This window comes from Microchirus variegatus (genome assembly GCF_963457635.1).
Source record: "Microchirus variegatus genome assembly, chromosome: 23".
Lineage (NCBI taxonomy): Eukaryota > Metazoa > Chordata > Actinopteri > Pleuronectiformes > Soleidae > Microchirus > Microchirus variegatus.
In genome coordinates, this window is record NC_139824.1 from 5,043,101 (window position 1) to 5,059,446 (window position 16,346).

The window sequence follows — 16,346 nt, forward strand, 5'->3', positions numbered from 1 at the left end:
TGTGGCCTAAAGGCAGTGCATGCATCACTACATTATTTGCAGTTGCATTACCTTAGTTATTATATATTTATTTACATCATTTCTACTCAAAATATGATGTAGTAAATGTAAGGTTGTAGCAGTGAAGTAAATAAAGGGGCAGAGGAAATCTGGATGCATTCAGCCACAGATAAAGAGTGGCCAACAAAGATCTTCAAACTGACTTCAGGAGGTCTCCAGTCCCGTTTGCAGTCAGATGAAGACAGAGTTTAAAGGCTTCACACAGGAAAGGTACCTGAACTCGGCCGACTGTCCTGTGCTTGCTGTTGGGGTCGGGGTTTGCAGGGAAGGGCTGAGGGAGTGACGTAGCTGAGGTTGGGACTGTTGATGTCCCCCTCTCCTACAAGAGTCAGGTCTGAGAGCGTGTCCTCTTCCTGGACGCATTCTCCCCTGCTAGATTTGGGGTGGATGTGGGAGATGGGGCCAGAAAATGGAGGCAGTGTTCTGGATTTCCTTCTGCCTCCACTTCCAGTGCCCAGTGCAGAGCCCAAGCTCTGGGACTGATGGCTTGCAGTGAGCAAGTGGGTGCCACCTCCTCTTCCTCCTCCCCTGTCTTTGCTGATTGTCTTTTTGCCCTGGCGACTGCTGCTCGGGAGGCTGCCGTTGTTGGCGTTACGGGAATTAGGGTTGTAGGGAGCAGCCTGGGTAGTTGCCGTCGGCGAAAGGCGAAGAAAGTCTGGAAGCTGCAGGTCACTTTTGTTTAGCAGGCCTCTCTGGTCGTCTGCTCGGTGGCTCTGAGCTTTAAAAATGAGGTCGAAGAATTCTGCAAACACAAACATGCATGCACGTGAGCGTTTTTGAAATCGTTCATCATTCTTCGAGAAACATGCAAAAGAGGGCTACATTCAGTGCGAGCTATGCTACATGCAGCTATAGCCAGCTTTGAAAGCATTTGAAAGCAGCTTCTGCAAAAAGGTTGTTCAGTGAAGTTACCTTCAGCTTCATCTAGGTTGATCTTTTTCTGCTTTCTTTTCTCCAGGGCCTTATGCAGAGAGATGGGGTGGTTGGGTAAGACCAAGCCTCTTAGGTCAGAACCGTGCCCAGCCTTGCCGTTTTGCCCACGGACGTGGGCTGAACCTGTTTTCCCTGAGCGCCTCTTCTCCCCCTGAGGACCACAACGTTAGCCCTGATAAGTCATGGCGATGGTATGGGCACAAGCAATGGCAACACATTCACTGAAACATATGTAATGAAAATATGTATATGGTTAAACATATACATATATAAGTGGGGTGTTTCATTCAGACAACCATAATGTCACACTGTGTGCTAAAAGTCACACTACTATCCCAAAGGGATCCTCAAACATCGATCATGACCAAATGGTCATTTAACAAATAAAAAACAACAACATGACCCTGAGCGCAACCAACTGCATCATTGGGGGTGGGTTTGTTATGGAATCAAGAAAACCAGCAAACCAAATTGGAAAGTTGATGATGCATTCGGTCACAGGCGGACTGTAGTGACGGAACATTAGGAACCTTTGTGAGTGTGACGAGGTACATACATACAGGGAACTGAATGGAGGACTGAAAGACAGCAAGAAAGACACTTAACATCAACCAGGAAATTGGGACACTTTGTGGGTTATGGAAGATTCCAGAGGCAAGAAGAAATGAGAAATAGAAGACTGGAGGAGATCTTACTGTTGATGGTTGGTTTCTACTTGTAGAAACTGAGACGAGACTCTTCGAATGACCTACTTTATGTTTGTCAACTGAATGAAAGATAGAGATTTTGAGAGAGAGAACAATAAAGTACTGCAGTATCAACACAATTGCAGTGTTCAATTTTGTGAATGATTTGTTTAGGAGAAAAACTGTTTGTGTATTACTCACCCGTTCCAGGAGTGTGTTCTGCTGTATCTAACACCACACGCAGGCCGTCCAGGTTGGAAATAGGAATACCTAAATCTAAAGGTTCTGACTCCCCACTCTGCATCACACACACAAACAGTCACCCTTTCAGCAAGAACACAACTGCTTCTGAACTGCTCATCAATCATCTGTGCTCTTTTTCGAGCCACGCTGGACGGAGCCCAGCTGACTTGGGCAAAGTTGGAAAGATGTTCACCTATTAGACCTTTCCCACAATCAATTACTCACTAGCAAAAAGTGGCCAACAATGCCTCACTCTAATCGAGAATTTAAAGCTACTTTCCTCACTCTCTATACACAGCCAAAATAAATTAATGACTTACAATGCGTGCGACCAAGTCAGAGAAGTGCAGGCCATATTTGGCAACAACAGGTCTAAGGACTTCCGTCACTGGCTTTGCAGGTTTAGCTTTTAGGCCCACAGACCGGTTAATAGGGACTAAGTCGAGTCTGGAGAAGAAAATAACAGAATTAGGTTTTTTATTGCAGTAGCTTTTGGGGCCAACTTATCAAGATCATTGACAACAGACAGATTTTATTCCTTTTACTGTACCTGAAGAGTGTGCGTTTTTCTAGTCGGAGGTCCCGAGAGCAGAGTGTCATACAGTCTTGGTCCAAAACAAGTGGCTAGAAAAGGGGACACATCATCATCATTTAAAATCAATTGTTAAGAATCATGGAAGGATATTCATTTTGAGTTACATGGACCAGACCAAAAAGAACTGCAATGGCGCGAGAGACTGTTGTTGTCGTTGCAGCTAAATAACATTGAAACACAGATACTTTTGATACAAAAATCCCGGGAGTGACTACTTCAAATACAAAGGAGCTCACTCCATTGTGCTGATGACTAGGTGTGATGCCAGGTATCGGTTTACGACAGTGGACGACGGGGGCATACGGACAACGGCGGCGACCAATCGCAGCCCTTGCCGTCTCCGTTGTCCCTTGACCGAGTGACGGACACTATTTCATGCAGCCTGAGACGACAGAGAGGCTCTCTAACAGACTCTCCGTAGACGTAGAGGGCTCTCCGTAACTGACGTAGAGCAGTTTACGCAGGAGTAAATATTGGGCTTAACATTTAGCAACATTTTCAGGTGAAGATTCAAGTTGTATCTGAATGTCCCTCACCTCACCCAAGTGTGCTGCAAGTTTAGTTTATCCCTTGTGGACTACTGTTAATACAAGGTAGTCCTAAATGGTGGCCTCTGTAAAGCTGACATACTAACACAAAAGTATAACTGTTTTATCATGAATATCTGCCAAAAGAAAATTATTATAACCTACATTTTACACACTGGTCCTTTAAGTGTGGTTTAATGTGGCATGAAAATACCTTCTCCCCTCCAACCAGGAAGAGGTCAATAGCTGCCAAGTTGATACAGAGCTTCTCACAAAGACCCAGGAGCAAGTCCCTGATGGACACTCCAGACCTCAGTGGCACAGAGCAACATGAGCCGTCCGGCAAGCTTATGTTACACTGCCTCAAGGGGGCGCTGCCCCCTCCATGCTCGGTTGACCCTGATACCGCATCTCTGGAAACATCACCCTGAATGAAGAAAACAGAGACAAAGTCAGTGTTAAAACAGACAGAAGAGAAGCTGAGCAGAGGAAACCAGACACTGTCCGTTTACTCTGTTCTTTTAATTCAAAGTTAATATCATTCAAGTCAAACGTGACAGGAATGTTTGACCATTACAGTCTAAAGCCATTGTGTGGTGATATCACTTTCCACGCTGACCTCATTCCTCCCCAGTCCTGATGGCCCCAGTTCCAGACTGGCTCCTGATGACAAGGAACCCTGCGATTCACGCCGACCGTTACTGCCAGAGAAATCTGAATGACATTACATCAGTCAGTGTTTCTAGAAGAGAGATAACTGTGGAATCATTCCAAACCTCTGCATCAAACATACATTTGAAAGGGTCCATTATTAACACCATAAAATCTGTTCACATTAATAAAATTCCAGGATCACTTCCAGTGTTTTCAACTGTAATTGATTAAACGTCAGCGATGGTGGTTGATGAATGAAGTATTTTGGAGTTGTTTTCATATAGGAGCTTTTCTTGTTTCGAATAAAACTCTTCAACGAACTGAACTCATATGATGGCAAAAACTACTGACTGTAGTTGAAGTCAGCCAGCTCTCGTTTCTTGGGGCCTTTGCCGAAGCTCCTGTTGCGGGACCAGGAGAGGAACATGCCTTTCCTCTGGTCCCCTGAGTCGTCTCTGCTGTACTCATTCAAAGATCGACCAGATTTGCTCTTTTTGTCCTCCTATAACACACAAAAAAATTACAGGTACACATGATGGATGTTAAAGGTGCATTATGTAATAAATCTGAATCAACTGGCCATAAAATCCTCCTAATATGTCACAGAGACTCAGGAATAATGTTCATATAACAAACTGAACTCACCAACAACAACAGTACAGCCAAAATATTTGCATTGAAAAAAATCTTTTGCAGACTGCAAATCATGTTTATGTTTTGAAATCATGTTTTGGCATGTGGCGCCACCTACCGCTGTCTACATATCATTGCAGTCAGTAGATTCTCCGCTGCCGAGCAACCACGGGTTGCCAGTTATGTCAGAAAAGGGAACCTAAAATACCTCGGTATTTTGAATTTGAATGTAGTAACCGTTTTTGGCCACATTCTTACATATGTCACCTTTAAAGTTTATCAAAATGTATCAAAAACGCGATGAAAAAGAATTTGCTCTGTATGCATTACCTTCTTGGGCGTTGAGTGGTTGGAGCGGTCAGAGCCAGTGATGCTGCGTTTGGAGGTGGGACTGTTGGGGATGTGGCAAGGGTCATGCAGAGGCCTGCCCTCCAACTCCGCCTGCATACACTCCTGGTACAGGAAAGACTTGAGGAAGCGGGTGTAGCTGTCAAACTTCATCAGGTTAAAGATCTACAGAACAGGAGGGGAAGAAGTTATCAAGGGATTAAGCACAGAAAAGATGAGAAGAAAGTAGAAACACAAGAAAGTGAAATAGATTGAACACAGTTACAAAGGATAGAAATAGAAGCAACAAATGGCAACAGCAAATGGACAGACACACACAAAAATGAAGGGTAAGACCAGAAAAAGGAAGGAAGAAGATGAAAGGGTTAAAAAGAGGAAGAAAGCAAACTAAAAACAAACAGATGGAAAGAGAAAAAAAACCTGATGGCAACAATTTGCTTACAGATATTGAGAACACAGGAAGGTTGTAGTAGTATATTTTTCTCTCATTCATTTACAGTAAATACCACATGATGACAATGTAAAAACAGAAATTTCCCTCCAATTTTCCACAAATACATTAACAAGAAATGCAGAAGAAGCTCAGGCTTCCCATTTCTCTCAACCCTTTCTCCACATTTTTGGGGATCGCCTCTTGATGATTAAATGATTTTACATCATTTGGAAAGTGATATACCTGTCTCTTAAAATGTCTCATACCTGCCAGTGTTTATCAGAGCAATCATCAAAACATGAGGTTGAGGAGAGTCATTAGTTTTAGAGCTGAAACTCATTGATTATCTGGTTTTACAGTCAATATTATCTTGTTTTAAAACTATTTGTGACCATGACCACCAGCATCATGCATGGCATGTACTGTGAGGAAGTGCTGCAAATCATGAGTTTCATTTTGCATAGTGCACATTCATGCACAGCCACGGTTATCTTTGCAGTTCTTTTCACCTCACATCATGACCATTTATTATTATTAATAATAATAATAATAATAATTGTTGTTTTTATTTACTGTATTAATGTGTTTTGTTCCGGTCTGCACACTCGTGTTAAAATTCCTCAACTCCACTCCAGTCACACACCGTGACATATACAGTAGAACAGTATTTCTGATTTTCCTCCAGCTACTACCAAAGGAAGCTTGTGTAACACGTGGTACACATACCACAGTTTGAGAACCATGGCTATAGTCCAGGGGTGTCAAACTCATGTTCACTGAGGGCCACATCAGCATAAGGGTTACCATCAAAGGGCCAGATGTAATTGTCATACAGAATAAATGTAACTTAATGTAACCAAATTTAAACCAAATTGCAAAATAACTTTCTTTATTCATGTCTTATTCAAGTTACAAATATTATGCATTATAGATGTAACCCAGTCCGCGATGGTGTTTCTTGACAAACTAACAGTTTTAAAAGTTCGTATCTGACCTGCTCACACACCTTCAGCATGCACTGCTTCAAAAACTCACCCTCAGAAAAAGACTTTGAAGCACGTGTGATTTCTTCAGCCACAATAAAGCTAGCTTTCACTGCCACATCGTTTTTGGTTGTGGCTTTAGTGAACACATTCTCCTGCGATCACAGTCTCAATCTCAATTTCACTCGTAGCATGATGCATAATGATATGCTGAGAACTAGTGTCGGGATGCTGTCACTTTGCGGGTAACGCAAACACCATGCATTGTGGGAAATGTAGTATATGTTCAGAGCACACCTTAAAGCAGCAAAGACCTATTTTTCTCTTAAAAATCTTTCTCTTAAAAAAGGGTCCTATGTTTCCCACTGTTCACCCAAAGGGTCCTATGTTCCCCGCTTTGTATGTGACCGGGGAACATAGGACCCTTTTTTATAAAAAGGACCCTATGTTCCCCGCTTTCACTCAAAAGGACCCAGGGAACATAGGACCTTTTTTTTCTAAAAAAAAAGGTTCTATGTTCCCCACTGTTGCCGGTCGTGAACAAACCGGGAAACTCCCTCTCTCACTCTCTCTCTCTGTAACCCTTACCCTAACCCTAACCCTTTACCCTGGAGCTCCACACTCAGGCTTCCACAAAACGGGGAACATAGGACCCGGGGAACATAGGTACGACCCCAATAGTAGACCTTATGCTGTTTGAGCACCCAGTGTTGTAATACTTGTCCATTTTCAATACAGGTCTGTTTTGATCCAGATTAATGAGTACCATAATAATAAACTGCCTCTTCAGGGCAAAAAGAGTTTCAGCTCATAAGGAAGGTCAAAGTTTTAAATCATCTTAGTAAAATCTGTTGAAGGAAAACGTCCTCTTTTCCAAAAGTACTTAGTGGTAACCTTGAGTTTGGAGTTGGTAAGGGTATTTGGTGTAATTACTACCTGCAGTTGCTGCTCCTTGAACATGTCAGGTCGAGGAGAATTCAGGATGTCATCAGCGAGCTGAGCCTGACTGTCGATGTTGACTGGGGTTGTAGATTTACTGGACAGGAAGCTGTTGTAGATCTCCCTGGCGCGCTGAGAGAGCTGGAGGGTGGAGGAGAGGTTGAGGTTAAGTTCAAGTAAAAACGTGATGAGACGGAGGGAAAACTAAGATGAGAACTGGGAGCTGATTAACAGCTCACAGGTTGAGTTGATATTGCTAGAGGGCTGTAATTAGATATGCATGCTGTGACCAAAACAATGTCTTGCATGTGTGTTACCTGTTTCTTGTCATTCTCAGGGACGTGGCTGAAGAACTCGCAGGCCTGCCAAAACAGGATATTCTCCTCACTGAACTCTTTCTTCAGGAACTCCTGTAGTAAGAATCAAAGGTGCATTCAACTTTTTCTTCTTTTTAACATTTTTGACATGGATACAACACACTAAAGCCTCAATCAGACTTGGTATCAACATCTGTCCTGAGAGTTCTAATCAGTGTTAAGTGGACAGTGTTGAGTATAGCTGTTCACATCTGGCAATAAAATGCTTCATGGACATCCTGTGTCCAGATGTGTCCACTGTCTGTGTGTCATAGTGTGTGCGTGTCTAAAGCGACCAGTAGTGATCACACAATTCACAGAGGGAGAGATTAAGAAGAAAAAGAATTGTAACATGGTAACATGTTGTAACATGAAATAACATTTTAACCACTGGAGTAAAATGAATCATTTGTTGATTCGTTTTAAGATTGTTGCACTTGCTAATCCTGGCCTCCACCACCTCCAAATGTGGTTTTGGAGGACCCATTGGACATGTCAGACCTGTACCATACCATAATATGGAATATTGATATGGTATATATTATATTGAAACTCATGTCACATCAAATGTAGATATATTTTCTTAATAAAGCAAAATAAATAAACATAACATACATTATAGTTGTAGACTGGGCCAGCTTAGAAGTCAAGGAGGCAGTAGCCTATTTAGCTTACTGTTGTAGTCATATTGTCATATCGGTAGATCTTGGTGTGTTTGTCGATATCTGATAATACATTTTAAAGCCAATATCTGCAGATACCAATATCATCTCATTCCTAACAGTAACTCTTTTGTCCAAAGACAAATGCTGACTGGGCCCTACAAACGATAGAATAAAACACACTTCACATACGCAAACCTGGTGTTGTTTTTGACTCTGCAACAAGATACAATGCGATTCAAGCATGCGCTTTCCGACACCAGTCGTGTGCGGTCATTGTACCGAGAAAAAGTGGACACCCTCTGGATCCTGCAGCAGTCTCTCGAAGCAGACGGCCCAGCTGGCCACTCTCCTCTCTGTGTGTCGCCGGTGGCTCTGGACGCTGGGCAGGATGGCATTACTGTTCAGACTGTTGTCTCTGCTGCAGCCCTGCAGCTCAACACGGTTCAGCTCTGTTCACACACACACGCACACACACACACACACACACACACACACACACACACACACACACACACACACACACACACACACACACACACACACACAAACACACACGTCAAACACCTGGGTAGAGGTCAGAAATCTTTATGTATCTGTACCTGACCTGTATATGCACATTAAAAATACTATGATTACACAGTGACAAGGTCTAGATTATATATGATTTATATACATATATATATATATAAATATACATATATATATATATATATATATGAAGCTATTTCAAATATCAATTGTAGCTGTTTTTCTCTATAGGCAGCATTTTCAGCTACATGCTGATGATCAGGTCATGTGGCATCCAACCCAGAGACTGTGACACTGTGTCCATATGTACTTATGGGTTTCTGTTGCCTTAGCAAGACAGAGATTTTAGGCATGATAACAATCATACTAAATAAGTAAATAGAATAATGTGTGAAATGTTAGATCTTCATCTAAACGAAGGCATGTAGTATGACAGATTTGACCATTTTAAACAACTTTTTAACGAACTTTAAATTTTGTGATCAATCGATTATAATCGATAAACACATCTGTCTTCTCTTCTTGCCACAATTTAGGTGTCAGCCTATAGCACGATGTTATGTAAATATAGTATTATGTGTAAAAGGACACGTGAAGTAATCAAACCAGGACAAAGACACACTTTTCACTGTTCACCTATACCAGGCAAAGGTTGTTTCTACTCAGACTGATTTATGAAGGTCCTCTATCATCATTACATCCTAATAATATCCCAGAAAAGGTAGACAAAAAAGAGATAACACACTTGCATCATTTATAATGCCAAAAAAAGTAAAAAAAAATTAAAAATGATTCAAGCTGTGTCCAAGTGAAAGATATGTTCTTCATCTATTGATGTATATAGCATTTACATGGGGTATTTAACTCACTATTCTTTATTTATGCAAAGAAAAAAACACGAAACAAGCATGGCAAAATGTTTCTTCAAAGACTAAATCATTTTTCTGGCAGAAGAAAAGAAGACTATTTGTGCCAACCAGGGCCTGCAGGGTTTTGCATTATGCAAAACAGCATCATTTAGTATTTCAAACCCTGTTTCAGCTAAGTTTGTAACAAATGAGTCACACAGAAAAGGTGAGTAACCACAGTACAGCAGCCACAGGTCTGACAGACTAAAAATGGGGCATCAAAATCACATGTAAACGTTTGTATTCCTGATAGCGATCAACCAAAACCTATGACTGAATTTGCTGCAGTCTCACTGAATTAATACCACCATTCAACAGCTTTGCAGCTAAATTCATGTGTCTGGGGACACATTCACCTTCATCAACTGATTCAGGAGTTCCAAATATTATTTCAGAGTGAACAAAGAACAGTTTGACCTATTTCTTTGTTGCAAGTATCACAAGAAGAGCTAAAAGTGATTTTTTTATAGTTATTTTCATTTTGGTGGCAAGAAATATTGGTACATCCACACTGAATGCGTGTCACAACTGCGTGTCACAACCCTCTTGTTTGTGGGCATATTTGACACACTTGTCCATTTAAAATGTGTGTGTACAAAAACACAGCTCCTTTATGCTGTAAATAGATTAAAAGGTTTTTTAAAGTTGCCTATTCCATCTTTCACCATTCAGATTATAGTTTAATTAGAGTATTTGAGTAGATTTCCATCACATTGGCTTGTTTTTAGTAATCCAACTTCTAATTTTCTTTATCATACCTTGTTTATTTGTTTGTCATTGTTTTTATTCTGTCTTTCAATTGTTTTACTTTGTTATTTGTCTTTTTATGTGATGCTGCCTATCTTTGCCAGGTCTCCCTTGACAAATAGGTTTTTAATCTCAATGGGATTTACACGTTGCCTGCCAAATTTATTGGATTGTGATCCATCAATCAAAGTGCCATCTAACCCCCTCCCCCCCCACGTACCCCTTTTCATGCAAGACTGTTTCAGAAAAGGTGCCAACATCAGGTTTTGGTCGTCAACGAAAGATTTTTTTTTTTTTGGAAAGCTATACTGCCAAGAAAAAGACTGATACAGAGCGATCCAAGACCAGAGTAAACATCGATGCTGCGTTTGAACTGTGCTGACAACTGAAAGCCCAGAAAGGGCTGCCAAGTGATGACATGGTGGCTCTGTTTCTACTGGGCATTGAGGTTAACTTTATGTCTTTGATTATTTGTTGTTTTTCATCATCACATTGTCATTTGAACAAGTGTCTAAAAATTGTAGCTTTGCTGAAAAATACTGATGCTGCGCAGCGCTCGTGAACCCGTGTTCCTGTGCTCTAGAGGTGTAGCTTTGGAGGAAATCTGCAGAAAGGGGCTTGGACTTTTGAATTCAGAATGTAGCTCCCTCAAACTTTACAGGATCTCCAACCCTATCTTTAATAGTTAAACATGGCTGCATACACACAGGCTCAGCTAATAAAGTCCCCAACCTATAGGTGGCAGCTACAAAAACATTTAAATACACAAACGATCTGCAACATTTGATCAGCCTCCTAAACGGAAGCTATATCCAACATTGACCTTTGCAGTCAGTAGTTTCCCCTCCTCTGTGCCTAAAACTAGCTTTTACTTATTTCACTAAAAAAAACTTCCTCACCTGAGTAGAGCTGGTAAGAGCCTGTGTGGTGCCAGCGAGGCAGATATCGAGTCCTGAGGGGACTCCAGGTCCCTCCATCCATACTCTACCCTATCAGAGCCTCTAACTACCTCGACACACACTAGGCTGAGCACACGGTCCAGGACATGGCAAATACACACTCACTCACAGCTAACAGCATTATGAGGAGGAAGGGACAGAAAAGAGGAAAAGAAGAAGATGGAGAATGAAGGACATAGAGAGAGAGAGAGAGAGGGAGGGAGGCTGCTGGTGGGGAACCAAACAGTCTGACAACCTGAGAGACCACAGAGAGTCAGGTCTCAATGTGCATGCATACAGACAGAAACACACACACACACATGCACATACTTCCAGGTATGTAAGTGATACAGCCACACACAAGGATCAAGATAATGAATAATTCAGAGTCGAGGGAGGTGGGAACTAAAACCGACACAGCGCACACGTGTACATGCACATACACACACACACACACACACACGCACACACACTGCAGTATTGATGAGGACCTTGTTAAAGGCCACGGCTGAGACTAATGAGCCCGTGGATCTCATACAGACACATCAAAAATACAAACACACACACATATTATAGACTGGCAGGTGCAAATAATATCTTCTTTAAACTACAGTCTACTGAACATGTAAAAATAATTGTACTAATTGTATTGTATTTTAGATTAAAGTAGAGCCAAGACAAGATGAGGCCACATGACTAGATTTTAAGAGAACTGTTGAATCTATTTAAACAGAAATGTTAAGAGAAGTTTATTTAAATCCAGTAACGTACAGTAAAATTGTACGCCAATTTACACTCAAGGTTTCCTGACTAGGTTGATGAGTAGCTTGTCCTCTACTGCATTATGTTAGTCAGTGACCAATGTAATGTAGTAGAGGATGCCGAGAACACAATGATATAGCAGGAAATAATGATTCTGTAACACCAAAAGGGGCAACATTTATAGCAATACAAAAAATATATAGATTGCATCCTCTAATACAGTACTACTGCATTATAAAGAAAAATCAAGTTTGAGGAGAAACCATAATGGGTTTGTGCTGTGTCAGCTTTTTATCTACATGGAGCTAGCAGTGTGGGAGCCCTGTATTTTTGGAAAACAGGTCCCTCAATGAAAACAATCTCAAAAAACCACCCTCGCATTTTCCTGTATGCCAGTTGTTCTCAAACTTTTTATACCAAGTACCACCTGAGAAAATATTGAGCTCATGAAGTAACGCCATTATCACCAAAGTTAAAACACACTGTGACGCAGCAAATTCAGCTACAGACTTTTCACAGGAGGCAGATTTGTTCCCAATAAGATAATTTGCTCTCTCATCCTCCTCCTCTTCCTCACATATACTTCACACATGGTATACTGAAATTAGATTAAGATGGAGTCGGAGATAATGTGACTCTAGTTATTATTTAATGTATTATTGTTTTCGTATATATATACCCTGGTATATACAGAAGAACAGTATTCTGATTTTCCACCAGAGGAAGCTCATGTACCAGTGGTGGTACACGTACCACAGTTTGAGAATCATGGCTGCCTGCAACCAATATAAAACTGGGCTAACAATTATGTCCTAGTCCCCACCTCTCTAACCCTTAAAGGTGCCATATGTAAGAATGTGGCCAAAAACGGTTACTACATTCAAATTCAAAATACCAAGGTCTTTTAGGTTTGGTTTTCTGACATAACTGGCAACCTGTGGTTGCTCGGCAGCTGAGACTCTACAGACTGCAATGATTGGTAGAAGGCAGTAGGTGGCGCCACATGCCAAAACATGATTTCAAAACATAAACATGATTTGCAGTCTGCAAAACATTTTTTTTAATGCAAATATTTTGGCTGTACTGTTGTTGTTGGTGAGTTCAGTTTGTTATATGAACATTATTCCTGAGTCTCTGTGACATATTAATATTATTATTATTATATGGACAATTGCTTTAGATGTATTACTTAATGCACCTTTAACCCCTCTAGGCGTCTCATAACAAGTATGCATGTCTTCTTCTCTGTTTTTGGTGTATTTCGGTGGCAGCGTTACAGCACCACATACAGGCCTGGCATGTATATCACAGCGGTTACAGTCTTTTTGTGGAGACACTTCTTGAATATGTGCCAAAATCTGTTTGAGAACTAAAAAGAAAAAGATTGTAAAAGTTCTGTTTCTGTGTGAATAAGGTGTAAATGTAGAAGGAAAGCCAGTTTTCCACTTCACTACACGCTCCCCTCCAGAGACACATGGTGTTAACTATGGGCACAAACACTTGTGCATGAGAGCTGTGTCTGTTGTGGACCCTACACCCCCTTTTGTCCTTTTTCTCACCTCCTCTCCTTCTTGTATCAGCCATCCACAGTAATTGATGTCTTTCATGTTCACTACTGAGGTACTGAGGTGTTATTGCACCATTTCAAGTATCTTACCCCTGAGATGTTTTGTTATCACTGACACGTGCTATAATTGCACAAAATTCACATCAGTGTACTTCACATGAGAAAACAACACACCACAATGATGCAGTCCACCCAGTTCAAAGCCAGAATGTGAATGGCTTGAATAGGCCTCTTATAATGATTTCATTATCCTCACATCCCAATTATTTCCTCTAATTGCTAAAAATAATTTTTCATTAAATTTCAAGAAGCTACATTTCAAAGAAATATCTTATTTTTTTTGTCTTTTTTATCTTATCTGACTGTGCATCTTCTGCTGTAGTTTATTAGAACACGAGTGGAGCTTCGGTGCATGCACTGACTGTAGAACAGGAGATCAATCTTGTGGTGCTTGACATTTTGAGGAGCATGAGCACCGTGGATGAGTTACAAATCCCATCAAAACATCACTGTTATAGGAGTTAAGTTTTCATGTGGTCCTTGTCAAATGTGCTGCAAAATGGCGTTGTATTAATGAGTTAATAACACTGAATTTAATCACAATCACTATTATAACAAGTTACTGTTAGATACATTTCATGATTGTGACAGCCCTTGGTATGACACCCTGATTAAAACAGTCACACAGTGACATTTCACACTGGAATGTGTGCCAGGTGTATGGTGTTGAGAAATCATACTTGGTTTAGTTTATTTAGTAAAAGCAAAAAGCCAGTCCTGTCCATGAGACTATAAATTTCAGCGGCAGAATCGTAATTAAAAGTTTGCTTCTCTTCTAATGACTAAATTCATGAGTAATCAGACAGTGTGCATTCCAGACACCGTTGTTTGATTGTATCCTTTTTCTTAAACAAAGAACTATGTGATTTCAAAGAGACTCCGGTCAATCAAGTGCCAACCAAGTCATCTTAAAATAAAGGTCCAACATGGATGACTGCCATCCTGTATGCATGGATGTGTTGGAACATGTGTTAACATCACAACAACAAAAAAATCCACCTGAGAATGTCCTGAGAAACTCACATTTGTCATGATAGGTAGATGTTCAAATGGACAGATAGACAATATCAGTGCCTGGAGTGGTTCATTTGTCACTTACTTTCCACTCATTGGCGATGTGGAGGAATTGCTCTGCTCAGGTCTCAGCAATTAGTCGTGCCTCTGTTTTTTTGACAGTAAATGCAAAGGATCGCAACTTCCAGTCATTGTCAATAAATAGTGAGGTGACACCCAGGTGTCATATTGCATTAAACTGTTGTTTTATCAATGGTTCCGTCGCTCAGCTTCTTAAAATGAAACCTTCCGGCCGTCAATCCCTCACCTCTCTCCATCTTAAGCTACTATCGCCTATCCAAGTGAGGTCAATGCACACCAGAAGTAAACAAACTTGCGTTACCTGCATTAAATAATTTTAACACGTTAATCTCAGCTGTATTAATCGCAATGATCAACTTTGATCAGCCCTACAGTGCATATATATATATATATACATATGAATTCCCCAATTGCCCACATTTTTAGGGGGCTCTCAAACAGAGACCTGGGATCCTGGGGTTTTCTCATCAGTATCTTAGCTGTTCCTTTGACTTTTCTCAAACAGAGATCAGATGTTCTTCCTGGAAACTGTTGGAGCCACTCGCCCAGTTTGGGGGTCACAGCTCCTATAGTGTTCCTATCACCACTGGGACCACAGTAGCCTTTACTCACCCACATCTTCTCTTTTTCCATTTCTCAAGCTTCTCCTCTTCCTTCTTCTTCATGTTGCTGAAGCTTTGGATTGTCATATCTATCACTACTGCCCTCTTCTGCTGCTTATCGACAACCACTATGTCCAGATATGTGTGTGTGTGTGTAGGTTGATCATCATAACAACAACCAATGGGAGTGATTTTACAGTGGTCAGTGGTGAAGTACATCAACTCACCTCCATCAGAGACTGCAGAGGACTGTAAAAGAGCACACAGAAGAGACACGGATTAGGATTTTCGCTAATAACCTGCACCACACACATTCAGACAAGCATGAACAACAGCTGTCATGACATGATCTTTGGCCACACTGAGACAGAAGCAGGGTGACTGTGGATAAGGCCAATTATCAACGACATATTTGTACATCATGACATGATGAGGTTACTACATTCATTGTCTTGTGTGTGCGTGGAATCATCTGCAAAGAAAAGGGTTGGCGTTAACTGCTGTGTGTGTGTTTTTCCCTCAGATTATTTTTCTATCATACCAACACATGTTTAAACTAAACTTGCTTTGGACAATCATGTTTTCCTCACTCATGCACACACACCACATGCTGAGATAGGATGAGATCATCCAACACACAAACCAGTAATGAAGCTAACTCTTTCAACATAGTTGAAACACGGTGTGACACAGGCGGAGCAAAATGTAGACAGAAAGAAGAAGACAAACAGAAAAAAAGAAACAAACTGCAAAGGTAATCAAAGGCACGACAGTTTGCCATTATGTCAATATGAAAGAAAGAAGCGAAAAGGAGGACAATAAATGCTGTTTCTTTCTTTTTATCCGGAGAATTAACCTTTAATTAGCTGATGATAGATGTTCCTCTGGCAATTATCTTGCTTATGACAAGTTTTGTATCGTCAATGACAGATGTGCTGCCTGCTTTAAAAGATAAAGTCTTAAAACACAAATAACTATCCAGGTATTTGATCCCCAAGCTCCATTTGGATAAACTAACCTTTATCCAAAGATATTCACATTTTACATTTTACACATAATTATACTCATTTCCCACTATAGCCTG

General features: G+C 40.8%; 1 protein-coding gene across 1 annotated transcript; it reads right to left on the bottom strand.

Annotated features, from left to right (window-relative positions):
* Positions 1-257: 257 nt before the first annotated feature.
* rgs12b (regulator of G protein signaling 12b) lies at positions 258-11,219 on the bottom strand (the record flags this gene model as incomplete). Its single annotated transcript, XM_083909314.1, has 14 exons — positions 258-802; positions 973-1,144; positions 1,689-1,759; positions 1,881-1,977; positions 2,243-2,369; positions 2,473-2,546; positions 3,259-3,471; positions 3,664-3,758; positions 4,050-4,200; positions 4,662-4,844; positions 7,032-7,175; positions 7,352-7,444; positions 8,335-8,504; positions 11,138-11,219. The coding sequence occupies 14 exons, from the start codon at positions 11,217-11,219 to the stop codon at positions 258-260; spliced, it is 2,217 nt and encodes a 738-aa protein (XP_083765440.1).
* Positions 11,220-16,346: the final 5,127 nt, after the last annotated feature.